General features: G+C 42.3%; 1 protein-coding gene across 2 annotated transcripts in view; it reads right to left on the reverse strand.

Annotated features, from left to right (window-relative positions):
• The window catches only part of KAT6A (lysine acetyltransferase 6A), a 77,547-nt gene that overhangs the window by 27,614 nt on the left and 23,949 nt on the right, over positions 1-25,984 (reverse strand). Inside the window, exons 4-10 of one of the 2 annotated variants that reach the window (XM_075062800.1) lie at positions 16,668-16,776; positions 14,091-14,206; positions 13,807-13,888; positions 12,848-12,962; positions 9,292-9,608; positions 8,037-8,155; positions 658-773 (exon numbers count right to left, since the gene is read on the reverse strand). In XM_075062800.1, the coding sequence (XP_074918901.1) occupies positions 658-773; positions 8,037-8,155; positions 9,292-9,608; positions 12,848-12,962; positions 13,807-13,888; positions 14,091-14,206; positions 16,668-16,776 (974 nt within the window). Of the gene's footprint in view, positions 1-657; positions 774-8,036; positions 8,156-9,291; positions 9,609-12,826; positions 12,963-13,806; positions 13,889-14,090; positions 14,207-16,667; positions 16,777-25,984 lie in introns of both variants that reach the window. The other variant, XM_032774545.2, reaches the window with a different exon arrangement.

Consider the following 25,984-nt stretch of genomic DNA (forward strand, 5'->3'; position numbering starts at 1 on the left):
GTCAGGAAACAAAGAGATTTACCATATTTGTGTTTGATAAATGTGAGGTATTATGCTGATAACAACAGTAAATAAATTTCTGGAAACAAAAATAATTTAGCTACAGTTCATACAGAGTAATTTTAAACAAATTATTCTTAACAACTTTTCTGCTTATTTCTTTTCCATCTCCTTCAAGAATACATACTGCTATTTCGCAGCTCTAAATCAGATTATTTCAAAGTTCACCTCAGCACAAACTTTAACAGTTTATATTGTAATGTATGCTAAAACTAAAGAATTGATGAGACCTCGGACTCAGCTTCTCCAGTCATCTACATGTTTAGTAACAAGGTATTGCCAGATCACTTAGCTTGGGAGAGCTCTCTCCCCTGGGAACACAGCATCTCAACTCTGTGCATATCCATCTTGTGATACCTTTCAAAAGCATTTCTAATACTTGCAGTATATAGGGATGTGAGAGAATTTATCAATTTTTTGATTAGGCCTAAACAGACTCCAAGACACTCATTTCATTATTTATCATAAACCACATATATTTAAATACTCTTTATGTGCTAAAATTCCAGTTCACCAGCCTGGGATTTCTGCATCTGCCAGAGTAACTATCACACAATTTGTAAACACCAATGACGGTGAAGAGTTTGCACACTGTACCTTGAGTATTCCTGTGGGTATGGGGAGGAGTACCAGGTGTGGATTTCATACTTCCCAAACTCGATAACTGAAGGGCAACGGACTTGTGGATCGGGGGGCCCTGTCACCCCTACTTTCTGTTCAAGAAAAAAATATTTTTGTAAATTAGCAAATCAAATACTTATCAGTTTCAGGAATACAGTGGCGATGGGGGGAGGAGAGGGAATATGTTTATATCCATCTAGTCTGTCTTCCTCTACATGGCTCCAAAGAGAAACAGGAAGATGCTGACATCCACTTTTAAAGCCAGTAGCAATACCACTTACTCTTTATGTACGGCACCCAATCCAGAGACGGGAGAGCTAGCAAACATCTTCATGCCAATCAGATGCATTTAATATTACCCAGGTTTGCTGCAGGTCACAGCCCCAGATATAGCCAGCACACAACAAATACTCTTATAAATCACTCAATCTAATCTTCTTTCAGTCTAGGTGCTCCTGTGTCCCCATCACTGCAATATCTAAGTGGAGAAATAGATAACTGCTGATGGTGTTCGGACATACACATATCCATTGATAATGTATACCCACACACACCACATGCACTGCTGTGAGTTACAACAGTGGCAAACAAATCTCTATTTAGGGTGTGGTCACTGGTTTACGATGTTACCCAAACTCCTATTCACAGTTCCTTGTGTGAGTTTGCTGGCAAACATTCTCCAGGACATAAGCCTTGGAATCCGAGAATTGCACACCCTCTCAATTTTTTTCAACTTGTCAGTCCATGGCCACATTACTTCAAAAGGCTCCAACACTCAGATGGTTAAAATCCAAAGGTTTTCAGTGACTTTGCATTGTCACATGTCTCAGCCTGGACAGCACAGCTATTAATAAATGAGACCTCTTACCAGTAAGTTGTCAGATATTAATGTGAAGAGTGTCAGTGAAATGCCTATAAATAAATGTCTTCCCCTAGAATGAAATAGCTAAAAAGATCCTTGGCAATTGGATTATGGCATGAGATGGTACCATCCCAAATCCAGATTTTTCCATTTAGTATAACTCTATCTGTTAAGGACTAATGCAGAAGGAGGGAAGCTCAGATTATTGTTCATTCAGCTCCCCTAGGCATACACACTTGAACAAAATACCTCAAGATACAGAAAAGAGCAAAAGCCTCCTGTCCTAGAGTTTTATCTAAAAGCACCACATGGGTTAATCAGTAATGGAGGTACTCGGTTCATATTTCCTTCCATTCTTACCAAGGCTAAGTTTTTTCAGAGGCTAACCAAAAAAATTTCAAAAATTATAGTTTGGTATCTGTGTATGATCAAAAGTTCCACTACTTGAAAAAAACGCCTTTTCCCCTCAGCTTATTGATTCCATAGGCCCTTCCCTTTTAGGAAAAGCCCTGGAGAGTTGTCCCTTATAGGAAGGGAACTAAATGAAGGAGTGACTTTACCTTCCTTTGGACAGTAAAAACATTTTACTGAAAGAAAAAAACCTGCGCCAGCTGGATTAAAACAACCTTTGGTGCTAAAAGCTAACACTAGTGCTAGGCTAGTATTTGGATCCCATGGTGAAATGAAAGTGCAATCACCCAATACACTTCAGAATGAGATATATGCAACATGAGAATTATACCTGTTGACAAAAGCTAATTTATGAAGAAAGGAGTAGGGAGCTTTTTATATCTATGTAAATCCAGTGAAGAAACTCCAACACTATTCTGATAAGAATCTCTATTCTTGTCTAGTTGAACATTACTGCATACTCTTCCTTCATTGCTCCTGAGAGCAACAATGCAGAGTTGGTAGTCAGTCCCAACACAATCATCCCAAGCATCGCCAGGCATATTACAAGGAAGAAGAACAAAGAGTAATGTGCACCTGTGGCAATGTCTCCTGCGTCTGTGCCCTCGCATCAGCAATCAACTTCTCCTCCAAATGAATGCCCAGTGTAAATGTGGAGACCCAACTCCAGTACAGCTGCTTGCACATTGCAGTAGTCAGGAGAAAGCTCCCACCAAGAGACGTACTGAACAACTCGCAGGCTTGCTGCGGTCTGCCCCTACACTACTTCCGACTCACACATTTACAGATTCAGTCTCTTCCCTGTGCTACTTTATTCAGCTTCTGCATTTCCGTTTGCTCAGGTGCAGCATTTAGCTCAGCTCTACACAGGCACTCGCATCAACTGCATCTCAACCACTGTTTAACCCAATCCCTGCCAAAACCAATCCACAAGCTACTTCACTTTAAAATTACACTTGCCTTCACCAGATTATTTGCAATATCAAATACATTACATTTAGTTTGTTTTTCCAAAACTTGTTCCTTTTCTGGCCAGCAAGTGTTTGACAATGGCATCTATTTACTAAATTTCTGTCCAAACTCCTGGAAGATTAGTTTCAGATTTTCATTTACTTTTCTAAGCCAAAATTCTCCGACTGAAAAAGCTAGTTATTATGGCACTTTATCAGGGGGTTGGATTTTTTGTTGTTTTTTTTTTTTAAATCACCCATGTAATAGTATCAGAAACAAGCAATTCTGTACAGTGCTGCTGCATTTGTGCTGGGATCTGAAGGGTTAATGGCTCTCATATTAGTTTGGTTTATCTCACTGCTGTGGTTTAGTGCAGACTTATCACAACTCATTATTCATTAACGCTCTTTGTATATAGTGACTATATTTAGGTTGGGCTCATTCCAATTACTATGGAATAACAGAAGATAAACAAACAGAAGCCCAAATATCTGGAGAAAGAGGAACAACGTGCATAGGGATAGTTATACTTAAGGAAAGAACAAAACTTGTAGTTTTAGAAGGAACAGATCATTCAAGACTGTGAAAACTATAAAAATGGACAGAACAACACAGAGGCTCAGCGCCAGATGGTGATTTTATATAGGCTAATGCAATTTTTATATAGGAAAACAGAGTTCGGAGAGCTGGCAATTTCTCAAGGAGACAATATTGCAAGCACAAGTACAAACTATCCCCATGCAAAGGAAAACTAGAAAGAATAGTAAGAAGCCAATATGGCTCCATTAGGAGCTTTTTAATGACCTGAAAATCAAAAGGGAATCCTACAAAAAGTAGAAACATGGATGAACTGCTAAGGAAGAGCACAAAAGAATAGCAAAAGTATGTAGAGACAAAATCAGAAAGATTAAAGCACAAAATGAGTTATACCTAAACAAGAGAGATAAAAGGCAATATGAAGAGGTTTTTTAAATACATTAAGAGCAGGAGAAAGACAAAGGAAAGTTCAGATCCTCTGCTTAACAGGGATGGAGAGCTAATAACCTATGACATTAGGAAGGCTGAGGTGTTTACTGTCTATTTTGCTTCAGTCTTCACTAAAAACGTGAATGATGACCACATACTTAACACAATCAATATTAACAACAGGGGGAAGGAACAAAAGCCAAAGTAGGAAAACAACAGGTTAAATAATATTTAGATAAGACAGATGTATTCAAGTCAGTTGGGCCTGATAAAATTCATCATAGGATACTTAAGGAACTAGCTGAAGCAATTTTAGAACTGTTCAAGAATCCATGGAGGATGGATGACGGCTAAGAGGATGGGAGAAGGGAAATATAGTACGTATCTTTAAAAAGGGGGACAAAGAGGACCCAGGGAATTATTTAACAGTCAGCATAACTTTGATAACTGGAAAGATACTGGACCAAATTATTAAACAATCAATTTGTAAGCACCTGGAGGATAACAAGGTTATAAGGAATAGCCAGCATGGACTTGGCTAGAGCAAATCATGTCAAATCAACTTAATTTCCTTCTTTGACAAGGTTACTGGCCCACTGAATAGCGGGGAAAGCAGTAGATGTGATACATCTTGATTTTAGTAAGGTTTTTGACACAGTCCCATGTGACATTCTCATAAGCAAACTAGGGAAATATAGTAATTTCATCCAGACTACAAAGTGGGTACACAATTGGTTTAAAGACTGTACTGAAAAAGTAGTTATCAACTATTCATTGTCGAACTGGGAGGGCGTATTTAGTGGAGTCCCACCACAAGAACAAGTCCTGGGTCCAGTATTATTCAATCTATTAACTAATTACTGGGATAATGGAATGGAGAGTATGCTTATAACATTTTCAGATAAGATGGGAGGGGTTGCAAGCAGTTTGAAAGACAGGATTAGAATTCAAAACAACCTTGACAAATTGGAGAATTGATCTGAAATCAACAAGATGAAATTCAATACAGACAAGTTCGAAGTACTTCATTTAGGAAGGAAAAAGCATATACACAACTACAAAATAGGGAATAACTGGCATGACAGTACTACTGAAAAGGATCAGGGGGTTGCAGTGAATATAAGTTAATGTGATACAGTTGTGAAAAAGGCTAATATTTTGGGAAGCATTAACAGGAATAAACATAAGACACAAGTAATTGTTCTGCTCTACTTGGCACTGGTGAGGCCTCAGTTGGAGTACTGGGTCCAATACCGGCACCACACTTTAGGAAAGATATGGACAAACTGGAGAGAGTTCAGAGGAGAGCAACAAAAAGTATAAAAGGCTTAGAAAACCTGACCTATAAGGAAAGGTTAAAAAATATTAGGCATATTTATTCTTGAGAAAGACGACTGAGGTGGACCTGATAACAGTCTATGGGTACGTTAAGGGCTATTATAAGAGAGTGGGGATCAATTGTTCTCTATGTCCACTGAAGGCAGGACAAGAACTAATGGGCTGAATCTGCAGCGAGGGTGATTTGGGTTAGATATTAGGCAAAACTTTCTAACTGTAAGGGTAGTTAATGTCTGGAACAGGTTTCCAAAAAAGGTTGCAGAATCCCCATCATTGGAGGGTTTTTAAGAACAGGTTGGACAAACACCTGTCAGGGATGGTGTAGGTGCAAGGGGCTAGATTTGTTGACTTCTCAAGGTCCCTTTCAGCCCTACAGTTCTATGATTCTATCACCACCCTGGGCCAGAAATAGAGGAGTTACTTAAAGAATACCATTCTAAGTAGGCTAGAGGCTCCATACAATACATTTCCTACTATTTAGGCTCTGAATTGCTACTATTTAGGCAGTCCAAATATACAACAGCTCCCATCAGCCAATCCTGCTCTACTCTGACCCTTCTAATGCAACACCCTTCAAGGCTCTCCACAGCTCTATTGTTACCTACTGCTCATCCTGTTCTCCAGTACTCTTATGTTCTTGTCTTAAGACCTGTCAATTCAGTGCATTTTTAGTTCCCTCAAACATGAAACAAAAAATATAAACAACAAGAGATGTATGTATCAAAAACATTTTATAATCTTTTTCTGCAGCTCTCACCTTCCCTATTTTGTTTGCTGCCTCCATCTGACCTTTGTCTAACAGTCTGTAAGCTACTCATGGCAAGGATCTGTCCTTTCAGTTTACCTGTAAAATGCTATGCATGCCTAATGATTAAGGCTGTGACTCTGTCACGGAGGTCACAGATTCTGCGACTTTCTGGGACCTCCAGGACTGCTGCAGCAGCCAGTGCAGCTTGGGCAGCCCCTGGGCCAGATGCATGGCCACTGCTGGGGCAGTCTCGGGCCACGATCCCTGAGCAGCAGCAGGAGTTTGGCTGTGGAAGGGGGCTCAGGGCTGGGTCAGTGGATTGGGGCACAGGAGGGGATGAGGGCTCCAGGCGGTGCTTAAGTTGGGGGACTCCCCAGAAGCGGCGACATGTCCCTCGGCTCCTAGGCAGAGGGGTGGCTCCATGTGCTGCCTCCACCCACAGGTGCCATCCCTGCAGCACTCCCAGGAACCATGACCAATGGGAGCAGTGGAGCCGGCAATCAGGGCAGGACAATGTGCTGAGGCCCCCGGCCACGCCTCCACCTCGGAGTTGAGGGGCATGTCGCCACTTCCAGGGAGCCATGTGGAGCCAGGTAGGGAGCCTGCCCTCCCTGCCAACCCTTCCCCATCTCCCCTTCCCCCCAAATAGCAGTACCCCGGGCTGCTACCCTCAAGAGTACTCAAGATTTAGTCAGAGGTATATAGTACAAGTCATGGACAGGTCACGGGCTGTGAATTTTTGTTTACTGTCCATGGCCTGTCCATGACTTTTACTAAAAATACCCATGACTAAAACATAGCCTTACTAATGATGCTATAGGAATAACTGCACTACATTCAGTTACAGACAAACTGCATATATGGACAGAGATACTGAACTAATCAGATGGGGCAGGGCAGTGCCAGACAGATACAACCCCTCAAAGCACTTAAGTATAAATTTTCTATTTCCTTAAGCCCAGACCTCTGAAACTTTGCGAAGAATGATTAAGGGGACATGCAGGAAAAAATACAACTAAAATGTTCACAGATATTCCATACAAAGATAGTTTTACGGAATAAAACAGACATTGCTTATATTTTTTTATATCAGTCTCTCACTCACTCTGCATGGGATCTTTCTCAGTTTGACTAAAAATACCTAAAAATATAATTGGAGAGACAAGGTGGGTGAGGTAATATCTTTTATTGGACCAACTTCTGTTGGTGAGAGGAACAAGCTTCTGAGCTTACACGCAAACTTTTCTTCAGAAGCTCTAAGCACGAAAGCTTGGCTCTCTCACTAAAAAAAGTCGGTCCAATAAAAGACATTATCTCATCCACCTTGTGTCTCTCATATACTGAGACCAACATGGCTACAACTACACTACATACAACAATAAAAATGTAATGATTTTTAAGTCCAATATCTCACAATCTTCCAAAGATAGAAGCTATGATGATCTCTCCTTTTCAATGCCAAAATATTTCAGAGTCGTGCATTGCAAGATCTGAAATATCAGATTTTATCAAAAATGTGGTCACTGGACTACAGCTGAAACCTGATCATGTTGGGCTTCAGGCAGAGACTTTTTTGTTTTGTTTTGTTTTGTTTTCTGTGGATGTTTTGTTTATTTGTTTGTTTGGGCGGGGGAGTGTTTGAGTGGAAGGGAGGGTTTCCTTATTTGGGAAAGAGAACATTTACCTTGCAGATGATTGTTGTTTTTTTTGTTTTGTTTTGTTTTCAATGATTGCTGGATCTTAGAATGTTAGAATAAGTCTCAGGGGGTGTGCATTAGTGACTGGACAGAGGGCATGTAAGATGGTCAAAGGTGAATGATAAACAATAGTATAATTATAACACATTATTTTAGAACATAAACCTCTTCTTCTCATGAATTTTTTGTGGTTTGTGAAGCTAATCAGCCACAGCTTTCATCCTCCTTGAATCAACTACTCATTACTATACATTCTCTCAGAAAGGGAGACGGGGCAATTAGCTGCTCTGACAGACTGATCAGCAGTAGGAGTTCTTTTTCTCTATGTTTCTATTTGTAGCACAGGTTTAAGATTTCCCAGACACTAATAATTTGACTTTACCTGCAGCGCTTGCTCCTGAATATCTCGGAACAACTCCATATCTTTTTCGGTCATGACATCCTGGCTCCCAAGAAGCCGCTCCTCATTTTCCTGTTTTCCATCCCAGCTATCCTGATTGTCTGTGAATAAGAGAGAAATTTCTCACTGATCATTAGCAAAGCTATAAATGCATTCTTTTCCTCTAGTAAGAAGAGACTCGACTGCATTTAGGCTACGTCTACACTAGCACTTTTGTCAGTAAAACTTCTGTCACTCAGGGGTGTGAAAAAAAAAGAGACATCCCTGACCAACATAAGTTACACTGACAGAAGCACTGATGTGGACAGAGCTAAGCTGACAGGAGACGGTCTCCCACCGATATAGTTACTGCCGCTCGTTGGGGGGTGGTTTAATTATGCCGACCAAAGAGCTCTCTCCGGTTGGCTTAGGGCGGCTACATGGGAGACCTTACAGTGCCGCAGCTGCAGCGGTACAGCTGTGCTGCTGTAAGGTTTCTAGTGTAGACATAGCCTTAGTGTCTTTGCCATGGGTCTGATGGGTATGTTTTTGTAAGACCATACTTCCCCCCCCATGACTGTTCTGTGAATTTTGCTTAATTTTACTGTGACAAAATTGTATCCATATTAATAATTATTGCTAAAGAGAGATTTCCTGCATGGCATTGCTGAATATTATCTACTGGTTGTACAAGGGTAGTTAAAGTAATCAATGACTAAGTGATTAATCATCTTATTGGTTTCTGGTGCTTTGGAAAAGGGGCTATTACTTGACATATAATACAGGAAATTACACAAGACTGAAAAGAGCATAAAAACTGTCACTTGATTTGTAATCCAGACTGCATTCTTCAGCTGAAAAAAGTGCTTGAAACTTGGAAACAGAGTGAGGGGAGTTAATGCACTCCACAGTGCCATCTAGTGGGATGTAATAATGTGTCCAGGACTGCTCAAACCTAAAGTTCCATCTTGTATTTAGCTGTGACACGGAGTACATTTCCCAAACCTGAAGAAGAGCTCTGTGTAAGCTCAAAAGCTGTCTCTCTCACCAACAGAAACTGGTCCAATAAAAGATATTACCTCACCCACCTTGTCACTCTATTATGACGTCTAATTGATTTTTGCACAATAATCTTTTACTCTCTAGATCAAATTTCCACCATCTACCAGCTCTTATCTGTTCAACATCTTTTACCTCAGCGAACCCTTTCCAGGCTTAAAAGAGGCTGCCTTCACTGGCAAGGGGACAGATCCTTTACCTGTGGGCCAGTCTGAAGTGCTAGATCTTCTGGTGCCCTTTTTCCTGATCCTATATTGCTGAGAATAGTCCACCATTTCCCCACGAGCTTTCCGCCCATCAGGGGAGGGGGTGAAGAATTTGGTAAGGCCATCAATGAGCCCTTTGGTTTTCTTGTTAAATTTCAAGGTGGTGCTGCCATCTCTGCAGAAGTCCAGGGCATCTATCCGTTCCAGGAATCCTCCTTCTGCTGATGACGCTGACTGGCTGGATAGAGTGATCTTGCGCTTCCGGCCGCGATCAGGGCCAGTTCGAACTTTACTGAAGGGGCCTTTCGATCTAAAGAACCAGTAGGTGAAAAAAGGGCTGGTCAGTAGATGTGGCAGAGCGAAAGAGGTTTAGGTAAGGTAATAAACTGGTTTAACATCTATGTACCATGCCAATCACCATGGTATATAGACATCAACTGCACAATTCAATAAGTGGTAATCACAGCCCTGTTTACTGCATGACAGTCTGGGCCTAAGTTCCACAGCAAAATTCCCAGACTATTCCTGCTCACTGGAAATTCTCTAGCAGATTCATTTAAATATAAAAATGTAGGTTTTTACTGAATGAAAAATGAAATTGAATTATACAATCTGTACAGCAGCCACAGTATTAGTAATGTTCATGTTAAAGTCAGTTTATTTATGCTGTCCCCACATCTTCATTTTTTGACTGCCAAAGATTTTATACTGCCAGCACAACTGCACTGTAGAAAGCATCAGGAAGAAGCTGAAGGCGCTGACAGCTGAGCAAACAATTAAGGACCGTGGGATATGCACATTCGCTAGTTGCAGGGCCGGCTCTAGTTTTTTTGCTGCCCCAAGCAAAATAAAATTTGGCTGCCTCCACCCCAGCCCTGGGCTGCCCCCTGCACCTCCCTGCTGCCCCAGCTGTAGGCTCCCACACCCACACCCCCTGGCACCCCAGGCCTGGGCTCACACACACCCCGTGCTGCACCAGCTCTGGGCACTCCCCTTCCCCCTCCACCAGTACCTCCCCACCCCCTACCGCCCCAGCCCTGGGCTCTCCCCCTTCCCCACCTGCACCCTCTTTCTGCCCCAGCCCTGGGTCACTAGTGACTTGCTCCCAGGGTGGGTCATTCAGCAGGAATTTTGGATGTGCACAGAACACAGACAGGATTGGTTCCCATATGGTTACAGAACTGCAGTAAAGTGGAACAATTTTCAGCTTGTGTGATTGGAGGCTATCTGGATGTATATTATAAGACTGTCCTCCATACATAAGGAAAAGTCAAGGTGCCTTTATTATTCTTTTGTTCCACTCTGTTTCTATGGGGAATTTGCCAATGCAATATCACTGTTTTCCTTTTAAACAACTTAAAAAAAAAAAAAAAAAAAAAAGCAACGACTGTTGAGAATAGCAATTCCATTTGGGAGAAATGAAGTAACATTTCTGTCCAAATTGAGCTTGAGCACTCCTGAATTTTGAGGTTTTCAGATCTGGAAGGCAGGTGCTAGATTCCCTTTCCCTGAATAGTAGCTAAATCTGGAAAGGAAAAGTCAATTTCTGCTTCCAGGGCTCAGAAGTGGAAATCCTCCTACATGCCTGGTACTGTATCTGAAGCTGCCCAGGTCCATAGCCTCCCCACCCCGCTTACTTTTCATTTTAAATTCTAGTGGGATCCAAGTACCTCCCTTGCTAGGCTTCAGATAAAGAGGGGCACTGTCCATTTAGTCCACCCAATTCCTTCTTTGGGGGCTGCAAGGTGAGATCACACCGGTATCCCTAATCCAGTCTGGGGATGTCTTCTGAAGGGGATATCTGGGCCAAAGCCTTCTACTCCCTGGGCACACCTGTTCCCCATTCACAGTGCCATCCCGCTCGAGCAGTGAGCTCAAGCTGCAGCATGAGGTTTCAGCTATCATACTCTCTCCCCCCGTTTCCTGGTGGTAGTGGCCAAGGGACTGCTGGGAAATGTAGTTCTTTCCCGCTCCAGGGCTGGTTCTATAGGCAGGGAGCTAACCAAGGAACTACAGCTCCCAGGGCCCCCTGTTGGTTCTCAGCTCCCATGCGGGATCCCTGCTAGCTGCCGCCCCTGCAAATGGGCTGCCCCAAGCAGCTGCTTGCTTTGCTGGTGCCCAGAGCTGCCTGGGGCTGGCTGTTTCTGCTAAAACAATCACCAGTGAAAAAATTAAGAGCGTTGAGATTTAAACTGTCATCTTTTAGGTTTTAGACTTAAAAACCCATTGAAATGGATAAGGCAGTTCATGCTTCTCAGAGCTATTGCTTCAGAATGTCTGTTGACTCAGGCAGACATCAATGAAACAACTGCTATTTTCTTCACAGGTTTACTTTGCAACCTAACGTTATGTCTACACAGCAAAGAAAAACTCGTGGCTGGCCTGTGCTAGCCAACTCGGGCTCACGGGACTCTGGCTGCAGGGCTATTTCATTACCCGCCTCCCCGTCCTGTCCCTTCCTCCAAGGTCCCAGAACCTGGGCTCCAGCCCAAGCCTGGAAGCTTACACAGCTAGGAAACATCCCCGTAGCCCAAGCCAGAGGTGGCTGGCATGGGTCAGCCGCAGGTTTTTCTTTGCTGTGCGGACAAACCCATAGGGACTAGAAACATGTTTTTTTTAAATGCAAACTTGATATCTGAATTTTGCAGCGAAGTCTGCAGTCATGAAATTGTGAAATACACGACCTGCCTTTCTTGTACTCTATTAGGTTTTAGAGTGGTCTCATCTAAGCCCATTATGTTGTAGGACTCCCCACTACAATGAAGAAACAAAAGAGCAAGCTCCCTCCACCTAAGCATCAGTGCCCCTTTAAGACCCTCACAAAATATCACTTTGATGGGTTGCTCATATTCAGCTGCTTCTGTTTCAGATTTCTCATTAATTGTGGCAATATATGTAACCTACAACTTTTCTAACTTACAGCAATATTTCCAGAGGACTATAGAGTGCAACTAGTCTACGTTGACAGGAGCAGTGCCATGCTGCAATAGAGTCCTGCTGTAAACCAGCAAAGCTAGTCTGAAGTAACAATCTAAATACTTTAAATCTAAACTTCTAGTTATGGCAAAGGAAGAAAGAACTGAACAAATGCCCCAATGCTCCTTGACTGTACACAGCAGTCTGAGAAATTAAATTCTATGTAAAACAGTTAATATTAGAACTGTGGAAAAATTATGTACTAAGAGTATGCCTACATTAAAATGTTACCATGGCACAACTGCTTCAGTGTAGACACTAGTATACGGATGGGAAGGATTCTCCTGTCAATGTAGGTAGGTGAGAGGTTGTAGCTAGTTTGACAGAAGAATTCCTCCATCAGTTTAGCACAGGGGTTAGGTTGGAATAACAACATCTATCAGGGGTATGGATTTTTCACACCCCTGAGACATAGCTATACCAATTTAAGTTACTAGTGTAGACCAGGGCTAAGAGACAGTCACCCTAGGTAGGACACTAAGCCCCCCACAGAAAGCCCATTTATTCCCCCTCTCCTGCCCTCACTTTCCTTTTCTCCTTAAAGCAACCTACGCTGTGTTTTGGTTCTTTAACCTGTTTTTGGGACGTCCTATTGGATTGGCATAGCGTCGTTTTATCTGTGCTGCCTTCTTGTGCAGAAGTTTTCTTCCCTTCTTTCGTGGCCGGCATATCTGACATATCCACATACCTGGAAGACACACAGCCTCATCACAGGATGGAGGAAAAAACAGAGGCAAGAAAGAGTACAGGTCCCTTCTAGCTGGAGTGAAGAACCCTCTGACAGACCCTCATTACTATAAGATTGAAAGAAAACTACCTTTCTCTCCTAGCAACTAAGCTCAAATCATGCCTTGGTGGAAGCACTCACTCCAGAAAGGCTCTATAGGTAAGTTTTTAAGCATGCTTCCTGCAAGTATAGAGGAGCCCAGGCATCAGATCATCAGAAGAATAGTACAGAAGGACATCCATAATGAGTTCCTACTGTACTTAAGGATAGTGCCTCCAAACTAGGTGGAGGCATCACCACACCATGTGGGAAGACTTCGACATAGACTTCCCTTATACATGGCTTTTGAGGTATGAGAAGAACAGAATAAATTGAGCTTATGCTCCAGGAGCTACTAACTACACAAACAGAAATATCTGCTGCCACTTCAAAGGACTGCATATCAGTTTCTTTCTTCTACACAAAGCTACTCACTCACCCAAAGAAACTGATAATGATAATCTGCTACCATAACCTCCATCCTCTTAGACCTCTGAAAACTTTTAAACCCGGAATTTAACATTTTGATTCTTTCTATTGAAAGCAGGAGAGGAAGAGAATAAAGGATACACATCTGCAGGTTACATGAAATACAGGCTCTCCTCGCGCTATGGCTTTAAATATCTGAAAAGTGGTGCAATGAGTGACATAAAGATGGGTAAGGAGGAGAGGGGAATTCTCTTATTTTCTGATATGCCAATAGTTTCAATTCACCTCTCCCCCAACATCTCTTTTAATTCCCCCATTTGTTACACAGAGTCCTCACCTTTCGGCATCCTGGTGAGAGGTGGGTCACAGCACTCCATGTGAAAACCTCGGTCACATGAATCACAAAATAGCATATTATCCTGTGGAAGAGAGAGACAGCTCTGGTTAGCTTCACACCAGAGAACTGCACCAGGTCCAGCTCTCAGCTACCACTGATCCCAGACAGGCTATGTCAAGTTCCCAACCATAAATGTACACAGTACTGGTTAGTTTGGAGTCTCACTAGGTAACCAAAGATAAGCCAAGCAGAAGCTGAAAATGGTTGGTTCCAGAAGTACTCACTGCATTTTTGCCCTGATCTCGACAGGAGCTGCAAGTTTTGCACTCAATGCACTGCCATCGTAAGGCCTTCACTCGAACTGTTAGCTCTGGAGAGAACTTCAAACAGGACGGATGACCTATGAAAAAAGGATAGATAATCCCAAGGAAGCAATTCTGCTGCTATCACTGCTCTGGGACATACATAGAGGAGGTCTAGTCAGTCATATCTTTCACATACAATTTCAGATACCCAGAAGCTCCTTCTATTTCAACACAGATCTCACCAGGACTTGGTACTCCAACTAATACTTACTTACAGATCAAAATCAGATACATTGCATGAAGTTTGGCAGCCCCATTCCTAGTTGAATACATTTGGACTTAACTGAAGAAATTTTTGGGCACTGATTTACTCTCTCATAGAGACAAATAAAGATCGTTTTTAAAGCTAAATTGTCCTTAGTATATCATTTTGAGCAGATGACTCTCACGTGAGGTTTCTGTCTAGAGTGAACTTCTAACTTGATATTTTTTGTAGTCATTTAACTAATTTTAGATCAGAGCCAGACTGCAGGCACTTTATAACTACATAACAAAAAGGCTGTCCCTACCGCCAACAATTTACAATCTAAGTACAGGACAAGGTACAACAGATGGATACAAGAGAAAGGGAGCACAAGGAAACAATGAGACAGTAATGGTTGCTAAGTTAAGCAGTGGTCACAGTACATCAGCTACCCAGCCACTTGCTGGCAGAACAGTTTTAAGGAGGGATTGGCAAGGGGACAATGAGGTGGCTTTGTAGATGTTTATTGGGAAGTTCTCCCAGGCATATGGTGCAGCATGAAAGAAAAATTTTCAAATAAGCATATCTGGGTTAACAAATGGACAATGAATGCTGGCATCATTGGTGGTAGAGGAGATAGATTATAGGTGGTGAAGTGAAGATAAGTAGTTTACATTTGATGTGGTGCAGAGAAGAAAAGCAGTGAGTCTGAAAATTGATTTTTGCAGCAAGCGTTCTGAATGGATATATCTGAGGCAAGACAGGATTAGTCAAACTCAGAAAGGAGGAGGTTGCAATAGACAAGATACGAGATGAGGAGAACTTGGATAAGAATTTTTATTGTGTGGATGGAGAGGAAAGGCTGGATCTTAGAGAAGTTATGCAAGAAAAAGTGGCAAGATTTAGAGTGGGTCAATGAGAGAGCTGATCCAGTGCTGCAGGTAAAATGAGGTGAGGGCAAGGAGATGAGCAGCTAAAGGATCAAGTGAGTCGTCAACATGGAACAAAAGCACAGAGGATGACTGTGGGATATTAAGATGAGAGACAGAGACAGATTTTGGAGAAGTCCTACAGCATGTGTTATACAGGAGGTTGGACAAGATGATCACAATGGTCCCTTCTGGTCCTGGAATCGATGAAGAGACCACTATGATCATCTAGGCAGACTTCCTGTTTAACACTGGCCATAGAACTTCCCCAAAATAATTCCCAGAGCAGATCTTTTAAAAAAATATCCAGGTCTTGATTTAAAAATTGCCAGTGATGGAGAATGCACCATGAGTCTTGGTAAATTGCTCCACTGGTTAATTACTCTCATTGTTAAACATTTATACCTTCAGGTGGTCTTGGATAAGTGTGGTATAAATGCTTCAGTTAGCAAAGCACTTAAGTACCTACTTAAATGCCGAAGTGTTTTGCTGAACTGGGGTCAAAGAGATGACAAAATTGGCCATACAGAAGACAGCTTTCTAAAAAGTTTACTAAGGGTTTACTGAACTAGTTATGCAGCAGTTGAATGCAACTGTCCCCCAAACTGAAGGAGCATAAAGATCAGCTAGCCAAACCCTATTGTTCCCCATCCAGGACAGTTATGTGGGGACATACTAGATTAGAGGTTCTCAGGACAAAATTTTTGGTGGCCTCAGAATATGGTCACCAACTCTTGCTGGTGGCCGCTCTCACACTTTTTCCTAAAATACTTAATTAGCTTTAGGAAAACCAAATAAATATGCACAAATTATAATGATCTGGATATGTATATATTTATGACAGCTAGTAAGTCTGTTGCGAAAAGTGATCTTAACAAACATACAGGTATCACTTTTCACAGCAAACTTACTCAGCCCTGGCAAGCCTGGAGACAAATTAATCCCTGGATGGGAGGGTTGGGGGAGGCAGTGGGGGCCAGGGGAGATGGGGGTTGATGGAGGTAGCAGGGGGCTGGAGCTCGAAACCCCATATCCAGAGCCTGCCACCGTGCCACCCCAAGGCTGAAGCCCACAGTCTGAGCCCCAACACCCCTGGGAAGGCGGGGAAAACATTGGCTGCCTGCTTCTACAGCATTTTGCCCCAGGTGACTCCAAAGGGGGGCAGGGTCCAATCCCTACTGGTAGCCCCAGCAATCAACACCAAGGTGGTGCATCCAGGAGCAACGGGGAGGGGGGGGGGCAATGGGGTGCGACTTTGCCCTCCGTCCCTCCCATCCCCACCTCCCCATCACAGCCCAGGAGGCTGTGGCCGGAAGGAAGGCCCCTGGTGGCCACATTTGAGAGATACAGTTGTTTCCAGGAGCACTGTAAGTGGTCACCTACCACTGTTGCCACAATCAGCACACGAGATGAGCTCCTCAGGTTTTTTCTCACGATTCTGTTCTTTTGTACCAAGGCAGAAACTGCAGATTGGGATTGGTTCAGCAACCGGCTGTGAGGGAAAGCAGAGATCAAAGTGCTCAATAATTGATCAATCTGTAACCCGTTGAACAAATTTTCAACTAATTATACAACATAGAATTATATTCAACTTAGTGCTAAACCCATGATACAACATACATTGTATGGATGTGTCTGGGAATTGTAGCTTTAAGAGCAAATTAACATACACATAAAAACTATTAGAAAACTGTATCAAGAGAACACTAAGGTTGCAGGTTAAGCACTCAACCTTAATTTTGGCATTTCCCAACTTTAATTCTGTACTTTCACGATGACCCCCTTTGTACATCTGCATTATGATACAGTTTTTAATTACATGATGACACACTAAGTGCTCCAATATATTATACAATCTTAGATGTTCATCACATCTACTACGGGATGCAACTCTATGCAAGAAAGAGATGTATATAAATGAGATCTGTGCAAGATGCTTCAGTGTGGCTGGACCAATCAAACAGTGGTCTTATTGCAAGCTAAAGGCTGATTTTATGTAGCAGTAATACAGTTGCTATGTCACTTCTCTCTACCAGTGCAGACTTCATTGCACACCACACACCAGACAGAGACGGAGCTGTGTTTTCCACAGCGTCCACAAGATGGAAGCACTCAAGACAAACGTTGTAGAAAATTACTACAGTGTGTATCTTGGGGCTAGATGCTAACTGCAAAGCAGGACCTGGAAAGGAATGACTACTTGGGGGAAAAAACAACAAAAAAAGCACGGATAAGATCAGAAGTTTTAACCCGCACTCTCAGGTTAAGGAGATTTTAAGAATAACCTACTGATAAATCTCCAAGTGCCTATCCCACTGGTTCTGTATCTAATTAGATCCCTGGGATGAATTAGCTAAGGGATTCCCTTCCATTTCCAGTTACAATTCTGGCTAAGAGACCAAACAACACAAGAATAGATGGACACAACACACAGACACTTTCTTCTCCTGTTTGAAGGAAGAAACTAGGCAGGATATGACATGTTTCTTGTTGGAAGGGAAAACCAGGTAGGATGAGCCAGGTGTAAATATCTCCCTCCACAGTTAGGATGGTGATGTGCATGGATCCCTTGTCTTCATTTAAAATTGGGAGAGGAGAGGATAATACTAGGCACCCACAAATCTTATTTTTTCATTCCTGGTTAGGCTTAGGAACCAGACAGTTAGTTTTCAAGGTTAGTTCTGGGAACTATGTGATCTGCTGTTGCACTCATGTTATGTTATATGAATTGAGATATTTTAGGAAATTGCCTTTACTCTCTTCCTTTTGTATTCTTCTGTCAGGTGTTTTCATCCCACTGCCTCTCCTTAGCTGCAGTGTCCTCTTTCTATGCAGCATTTATTCCTCTAAGTGCAAATTACCTTATTATTAAACAAACATGATCTCTGCCATAACATTACCACCTCTCTCTTGCATAGCTATTTTCATCAGAAGATCTCAGAGCACTTTACAGAGGAGGCAAAATATCATTATCTGCATTTACAAATGGGGATACATAGGCACAGAGAGGTGAAGTGACTTGCTCAAGGTCACCTAGCAGGCCAGTGGCAGAGCTGGAAACAGACCCCCACATCCCTCCAGTGCTAGTCTTGTACTCTATCCTCTGGGCCACTGCAGCTCCTACTCAATAAGAATCCCAACAAAAACAGCTGTCCTCCTCTTTCAAAGCAATGGTACATGCAGGGGCGTGTCATAAACAGATGGTTAAGGGTTACTGTCTCTTTTACCTGTAAAGGGTTAACTAGCTCAGTAAACCTGGAGCACCTGACCAGAGGACCAATCAGGAGACAAGATACTTTCAAATCTCGGTGGAGGGAAGCCTTTGTTTGTGCTTTTTGGGTTTTTCTTTGTTCTCTCTGGGGTCTGGGAGGGACCAGACATGTATACAGACTCTCCAATCTTCTGAAAAAGTCTCTTCTATTCAAATAGTAAGTAATAGGTAGAAAGTGGATTAAATTTATGTTTGTTTTCTTTATTTGCAAATCTGTATTTTGCTGGAAGGACACTATCTCTGATTGCTGCAACTTGTATTTGTGCTGGGGGGGATGCTTCTCTCTAGTGTCTATAAGCTGAAAGACCCTGTAACATTTTCCATCGTGATTTTACAGAGATAATTTTTACTTTTTTCTCTTTCTTTAATTAAAAGCCTTTCCTTTTTAAGAACCTGATTGTTTTTTTATTCTTGTGTGAGACCCCAGGGGACGGGGTCTGGTCTCACCAGGGAATTGATGGAAGAAAGGAGAGAAGGGGGGGCGAGGAAAAGCCTGATTTCTCTCTGTGTTAGGATCACTGTCTCTCTCTCAGGGAGAGTCCGGGAGGGGGAGAGAAGGGGGAAGGTGAATTTCCTCTCTGTTTTAAGATTCAAGGAGTTTGAATCACAGCGATCTCCCAGTGTAACCCAGGGAGGGGAGAATCTGGGAGGAAGAAAGGAGTGGAATGGTTTATTTCCCTTTGTTTTGAGATCCAAGGGGTTTGGGTCCGGGGGTCCCCAGGGAAGGGTTTGGGGGCCAGAAAGTGTCCAAAACACTATATTTTTGGGTGGTGGCAGCTTTATCATTTCTAAGCTAGTAATTAAGCTTAGAGGGGTTCATGCAGGTACCCCATCTTGTGGACGCTAAGGTTCAGAGTGGGGGAATCATACCTTGACAGGGCGGCTCTAGGTATTTTGCCGCCCCAAGCACGGCAGGCAGGCTGCCTTTGGGAGGTCGGATTCGGCGGCATGCCTGCGGGAGGTCTGCCGAAGCCGTGGGACCAGTGGACCCTCCGCAGGCATGTCGCCGAAGGCAACCTGCCTGCCGCCCTCGCATCGACTGGCATAGCGCCCCCCATGGCTTGCTGCCCCAGGCACGCGCTTACCATGCTGGTGCCTGGAGCCACCCCTGGGTACACGCAGTACAATCGTTTTAGGGTTTAAACTCAAATTCAAAACAATCATTACTGACATTTTTAATTATTTATAATCAGTGATAGATTAGATCAATCATTAACATTTTTTTAATCAGAAAATATTTCTCATTCATGAACTTCTTTTAAACCTAGTATGTTAATTTGTTTCGAATTCTGCCAGCAACCTGCTCACTAAATAAGACCATCTCAAATTCTGGATTTCATTGTGCCCCTTCTCTCATCTCCCCTCCAAAGCGAGATTTTGTTTCAGACTGAAGTCCTATAGTCTATTTGCATAATGAATCTGAACTATATCAGAATAATCTTTCAGATACAAGTTAGTATATGAAACAATAAATGCTGTTGCTAACAGAAAATTATTTTACATAACTGACCATTAGACAATAAATAAGGATATCTTTATGCTAAAATATGTAATTGTATAGATTTCCAATTCAGTCAGAATTAAGGACTAACATGATGTTAATGTTCCTTTGGTTAAGTTCTATTTGACAGAAGCAATGTAACCAGAAGAGAACTCTACAATTACATCCAAGTTGTGATTTTATATTATGATACCTTGTTTCGTAACACCACCAGCTCAGAAAGCAAAATTTAAGCAATTAAGGGTACTTACATATTTGCTTTGAACATAAAAGCTCTGTTCTGTTCTAACAGAATAACTCAATATAAACAATAAACTTCATTGTCTTAGGACTGAATTCTGTGTCAGATCCTAATCTCAGTCACTCACATATCTCAAGGAAAACTTTACAGGCTATTGTTTAGTGAAGTCTCATCATCTTTAAAGGACTGTAGGATGATAAAATTACTCCATACATTCAAATAAGCCTGAAGGATTTCTGATCCACTCTTCAAAGCCACATGAGTGTTCACATCTCACACTAAGCTGTCATCTGGAAATAAGAATTGCTAATGCAAATTACATAGAAAGAAGTCACCACTACATATACAACATCAAAAGAATGCAGAGATGTAATTAAACTACTAGCAGCCTGCTCTCCCACTCGTATGTATATGTGCGGCACAGAGGCACCAGAAGACTGCAGGTACATACATCACACCAGTACCCAGCACACACAAGATGAAGAAACAGGAAATCACAACTGGAACACTGTGCACAGTTCTGGTGATTACTGTAAAAAATCCATGTCCTTCCCCCGACATTCAAGTTACATCAGGCATGTATTTGGCTCAGGCTCTAAAGCGGTGATCTAATGGACTAAACACTGCTGAGAGTCAGAAGACCTGTGTTGTATTCCCATCTTTGCTGCCAACCCATAGTATGACCTCAAATAAGTCATTTAACCTGTTGGTACATTAATTAGCCCATCTGTAAAACTGGGGTGCCACCACTCACTTTTAGAAAGAACTCTGAGATCTATGAATTTAAAGAACTATACTCACAATATACTGTTAAAGCAATATTCAAAAAGTTTCACTAGTAATACTAATCTTATTTTCTCCTCAGTTCTAACTTGTCCTATTTCCATAAATGTACAATGGGATTATTCAATCACTTTGATCAGAGAGATAAATTATATTATACAACTGGAATATTAGCTTTGAATTTGTATGTATATACAACAGTTTGAGAGATTGGTATTTTTACAAATAATAAAGCACCAAGAGTGCTAGTGATTTATAGACAAAAGAGAGAATTCCAGCCTAAAGAAATGACTCTCTAAAGAGACAACATAGACAAGGGAACAGAAGCAAACAAACAGGTGATGGAGCAACACATCATGCCACAGCTCTGATATCAGATACACCAGCATGAACCCCTGCATATGTGCAATGCAGGTCAAATCAGGCTTAGCATATGCACAAAGGTCCAGGTACACAAATCTAATTGCAGAACTGAGATCTATGTTAGCTCACTCTTTCCCATGTACAACACTATGCACAGAAGTGGACTAAAAATTTACTGCTATTGCTTCATTGTACTGATGACTGGTTGCAAAACCGCTTCAAATAAAGACTTCTGCTGCTTTCATACACAAAAAACTTCTTAATACTGTAACCTTGAATCAAATTTTCTGTACTTGATCTCTGCCTAAAACTGCACTCTTTTGCTGCTGAAGTTTTGAGCAATATCCCTTCAAACTTCTACCATGGGAAAAAAAAAATCCCATTTCAAAAAAATTCTCATCCCACTTAAGATAGGTCTTCAGCCAAACAGCTAAATTTGAAACATGAAACTAAGGAGATAATTCTCAGTGAAAACCAGCAACCTGGATTGATTTTGTTTTAAACAAGGTATGGTTATTTGAAAACTACAAACTCAGCCTGTACAGCAGAAAACTACCTTAAACCTACATGTGCACATTTAAACAGATCCACTGCACATGCACAACTAGTTAAGTGCACATATGTTAGTTTCAAGAATTTTCAAGCACCTCTGGTGAAGCTCAAAGAGAATGTAAGCAGTGGTGAGCTGAAGCTGGTTTGCACCAGTTCGCGGGAACCGGTTGTTAAATTTAGAAGCCCTTTCAGAACCGGTTGTCCCGTGTGGGACACTGGTTCTAAAAGGGCCTCTAAATTTAACAACCAGTAAGTTGAAGTGACAGGAGCATAAGTAGAGGGGAGCAGGGGAAGCAGCTGCTCCCCTAGGGCCGCCCAGAGGACTCAAGGGGCCTGGGGCAAAGCAATTTCGGGGACCCCTTCCATAAAAAAAAGTTGCAATACTATAGAATACTATATTCTCATGGGGGCCCCTGTGAGGCCCGGGGCAAACTGCCCCACTCGCTCTCCCTTGGGCTACCCTGTGCTCCCCTTGCCCCCCGCAACTATGCTACCCCACCCCTAAGAGCCAGAGGGACCTACTAGATGCTTCCCGGGAGCCGCCCCAGGTAAGCTCCACTGGGACTCCCCCACCTCGCCCCCCAGCAGGTCCCTGTGGCTCTTAGGGGCGGGGTGGGTGGGCACCCACTACAGTGGCCCATGAGATCCTCCTGCCCAGCCCCTGAGCTCCAGGCCAGGGAGGCTAGTCCCCAGCTGTTCCCCCTCCCCTGCAGCTTAAGCTTGCCCCACTGAAGTTAAATGCAAGTTAAATACGCCTATGATGCAACTCTACTGTAACCCATAATTTCAGCACCTAGGACACTCACCTGAGAGGTAGGAAACGCCTGTTCAAATCCCTTCTCCTCATCATGCAGAGGAACTGAAACAGGCTACCCACATCCTGGATATGTTCCCTAACTACTGGGCTAAAGATTATAGGGAGTCTGCTTTCTCCTTCCCCCTGCCGTTTTTTTAATTTAGTTCTCCTTTGTTTTTGTCAAATTGCCCAAAATTGAAACAAAAATTTTTGAGTTGGGCCACCTTCCTCTGCAGCATGTGGGTATGGGTCACTTGTTAAGATTATCTAGCTGGGTATATCTCACTTAATTGCCCTGCCATTGCAGGGCCTTGAGCACTTTGCATCGTAGTCCCTCCTATTCTCTGCCTGTGGCAGATAATAGCTAGATGACAGGAAGAACAGTCCCCACCTTTCTCACTTCACCCCATTCTAGAGCCTCCTGGTAGGAAGCTAGTGTCCATTACATGTCATTGCTACAATACTTCTCCAAAGTGAACAGCTCCAGGGTCAGTCTCTGCTGCTGCTCAATTTTCTCAAGCCACACAAGTTTTGAAACTGATTTCATTCCTGTCAGTTTCCATACCCTCCACTTAGAAACCTGCAGGTGACAGTGATACTGGCAAGATTAGGTCAGTTTACCCTCTACTACACCTTGGGAAAACTCAAAAATAGCACAGGCACTAGGGGCTAGTTTACACTGGCAAGGCTAAAATGCTACCACAGCAGCGCTTTAAAATGCCTTGTGTGGTCGTGGCGCAGTGCTGGGAGAGAGCTCTCCTACAGCTCTAAAAGAAACCCACCTCAACAAGGGGCAAAGCTCCCAGCCCTGAGGCACTGTTTAAACTGGCACTTTACAGCATTGCAACTTGCTGTGCTGAGGGAGGAGTAAATTTGTCTACAGATTTAGGAAGACAGCACTGCACTGGTTTACATTCTGTTTGTATTGGAAAGATTACCTCCACCTCTAGATATATCTCCCACAACAGTTCATCAATGGTGGTCTTTCATACAGCCAAAGGGCAACATGAAGCACTCAAGCCTAATCTTTGAGATGTTGCCTCTAAAGTACCAGACCAATTTCCTTCCATTTTTGTCCTCTCTTTCACCTTGTGATCCTATTTGATGTGGACCCCACAGTGAAGGATCAACTCATGCCAGCAGGAATGGCAGAGGGAAACTGATGAGAATCATTAGTTTTATAGGGTTGTTGCTAGCAACACTGGGGAAATGCTATGTGTAACAGCAGCACACAACCTCTTGTAGGTTTCTCCTGCTTGCTTTAAGTTATTTTCATTTCTAAACCACTGTTTAATCATGGTATCTGGTCTCTTTTTTCCCCTTTATATGTCTTGTTTGTATATGGGTTGCTCACCAACAGAAGCATAGCTCTCCTACCAGATCTCTTGAACAGGTTCCTGTTAGAAGGACCAGATTCTGCAGAGCAAGTGAGCCTGCTCTTCCACTGGAAAAAAACTGAACTAAAGAGACATCTTGCAATTTGCTCTTAACATGGTAAGACTGGCTCAGAGCCGGACATGCAGCCCATCTAGATCACAAAAGATCAGTGTGATAAATTCAGTTGATTGTATTGATTAGTATGCAGTGTTGTTGTAACTGTGTTGGTCCCAGAAAATGAGAGAGAAAAAGGTAGGTTAGGTAATATCTTTTATTGGACCAATAAAAGATATCACCAGACCCACCTTTCATTATATCAGTTAGTGAGCATGCTGCATGAGCTTTAGCATTTGGGAGGCCTTTAAGACCAGCCTCTGGTATGACATGTCACAACAGTAAGAGACTAGATACTGTGGTGAAAAGTCCTTTAGGAAAGCTGTCAGGTAGACAATACATTCTGGAGGTGACAGAAGCTTATCATGATGGCTACCACCTCATTTAACTAAGGCTACATCTACTTTTAAAACACTACAGTGGCACAGCTGCAGCTGCTCGGCTGTAGCACTTCAGTGTAGACACTCACTACAGCAATGGGAGTGGCTGTTCTATCACTGTAGTTGATCCGCTCCCTAAGAGATGGTAACTAGGTCCATGGAAGAATTCTTCTATTGACCTAGCACCGTCTACAGCCGGGGTTAGGTCAATGTAGCTTCTTCACTCAGGGCTGTGGATTTATCACATCCCTGAGAGAGACAGTTATGTAAGTTTTCAGTGTAGACCATGCCTAAGAAGTTCTCAATTTTGAGGGTAAGGGGAGCATTTTTGGCTGCCACTCTCAGGGATTCACGGAGTGAAGATTATGCAAAAAAAGTCATCTTTGAATTGAATACATACAGTATGATGACCCTATTAACCTACCTACTAAATCAGTAATAAACAAACTTGACCCTGGAGTCCAATCTTGTTTGTGTATCAGGTAGAGGGGAGGCAGACAGATTTCATTTAGCAGTGCAAAGACAGAAGGACAAAAAACTTTGTGGGCCAGGAATCGCATGATTCTAAACTACATGGAAAAGGAGCTCATGCCAATTGCAATAAGTTTCACACTCTTAATATGTAGATATCTCCCAAACACAAGACGACTATTTCACTCTATGATGAAGATAACAGATTCTGAACGCACTCGTGGATCATGTAAGTTCTGCAACAAGCAAGTTCAATAGTCACTGGAGAATAAATGCCAATTTGCTAGGAACAATGACTCTTTCTGGCAGGAAAAGTTTGTAGCAAGGGAATCTTCAGCTTTCCATTCTTTCTAAAGCAATCAGCTCTAAGTAAAATAACAAGGGGGAGTTGAATGTACATTTGTGAAATAGCCCAGATCACTGGTGTCAAACACCAACCCCACAGGCCAGATCCAACCTTTAATTTTAAAATTAAAAAATCATTTTTAATATCAAATTTATTTAAAAAATAATAAGGTATATTTCTAGCTCTTCTTGTTGCAGTTTGAACCTTCCAAAAATGAATGTGACCAATGTAAAACCAACACAGAGCTGTCCTCCAAAGCCCACAGAAAACCTGAAAAGAGAGCTGAAAGGTATGAACTTTTATTGTCTCATTGTTTCTCTCTATTTCCTTCTCCGTTTGTTTCATTAACCTTTTATTTTATCTTATATTCAAATTCTCAGGCAGAAGGGACTATCTTAGTGTTAAGTGTTTGTGGGGACCTGAGCTGGCACCCTGGATACTACCGTCATACCAATAATAAAATAATAAGCATTAATAAATGAACTTCCTCCATTAATCTCAATGG

This window comes from Chelonoidis abingdonii, chromosome 2 (genome assembly GCF_003597395.2).
Source record: "Chelonoidis abingdonii isolate Lonesome George chromosome 2, CheloAbing_2.0, whole genome shotgun sequence".
Taxonomy (NCBI): domain Eukaryota; kingdom Metazoa; phylum Chordata; order Testudines; family Testudinidae; genus Chelonoidis; species Chelonoidis abingdonii.